The sequence below is a fragment of the Wasmannia auropunctata genome, unplaced genomic scaffold, assembly GCF_000956235.1.
Source record: "Wasmannia auropunctata unplaced genomic scaffold, wasmannia.A_1.0 LD335797.1, whole genome shotgun sequence".
Lineage (NCBI taxonomy): Eukaryota > Metazoa > Arthropoda > Insecta > Hymenoptera > Formicidae > Wasmannia > Wasmannia auropunctata.
In genome coordinates, this window is record NW_012027093.1 from 32,627 (window position 1) to 33,397 (window position 771).

The 771-nt window shown below is 33.6% G+C and overlaps 1 protein-coding gene across 1 annotated transcript in view; it reads left to right on the forward strand.

Annotated features, from left to right (window-relative positions):
• LOC105456044 (probable GDP-L-fucose synthase) overlaps positions 1–771 on the forward strand; it is a 5,805-nt gene that overhangs the window by 1,454 nt on the left and 3,580 nt on the right. Inside the window, exon 2 of the mRNA XM_011699817.1 lies at positions 195–473. Coding sequence (XP_011698119.1) covers positions 195–473 — 279 coding nt within the window. The remainder of the gene's footprint in view (positions 1–194; positions 474–771) is intronic.

A 771-nucleotide genomic window follows, 5' to 3' on the forward strand; every position in this document is an offset into this window, starting at 1 on the left:
GGGGGTAATAACACAAATATTTTATCTCTTCTGTTGTATGTCGAAATATATTTCTACTTCTATATTTAATTTCTTTTTATATTTTCTCTTTACAAAGTTGAATATTTTTCTTTTAATTTCATCTCGATATCACGCAAGAACTCATTTAAGTAATTATTTTAAAAGATTATTTTTTTAAATACATCCAAATTCAGGATGTGGAGTTCCACACCCACGGGATCTCTGGGTGCGGAAAGCTCCATACCCTCCATAAGGAGGTCTCCGTCTCTGTATCTCAATTCAATTTTATTTTAACGTTTTTAATCTCGTCTGATTTTAATGTCATTTTGTTCCTCTCGTTGCAGCGAAATAACATACGCATGAACGACAATGTTCTGCAAACCGCCCACGAGTGTGATGTCGCGAAGGTTGTCTCGTGCCTCTCCACCTGTATATTTCCCGATCGGATATCTTATCCAATAGATGAAACTATGGTAGTAGCCACACGTATGCCAGATAATTGGTTTTTACCAGGGTTGGGAAGTAACTCGTTACTTTGTAACAAAGTTACAGTTACTCTTTTTCAATAACTGTCACTTAACTTTCTTTCCATGTGTAACTGTAACTTAACTTGGTTAGATTTTTTAAGTACACGCAAAAAAATGACATAGCATTATCAGCTAAATATCAGTAGCTAGTTTGAACTTTGCTGTCATTGCTAAAAGTTAGCTATTAAAGATAAAATATATTTGTTGTGAGATACAATTTTATTAGCTAAAATAAAAGCGTACT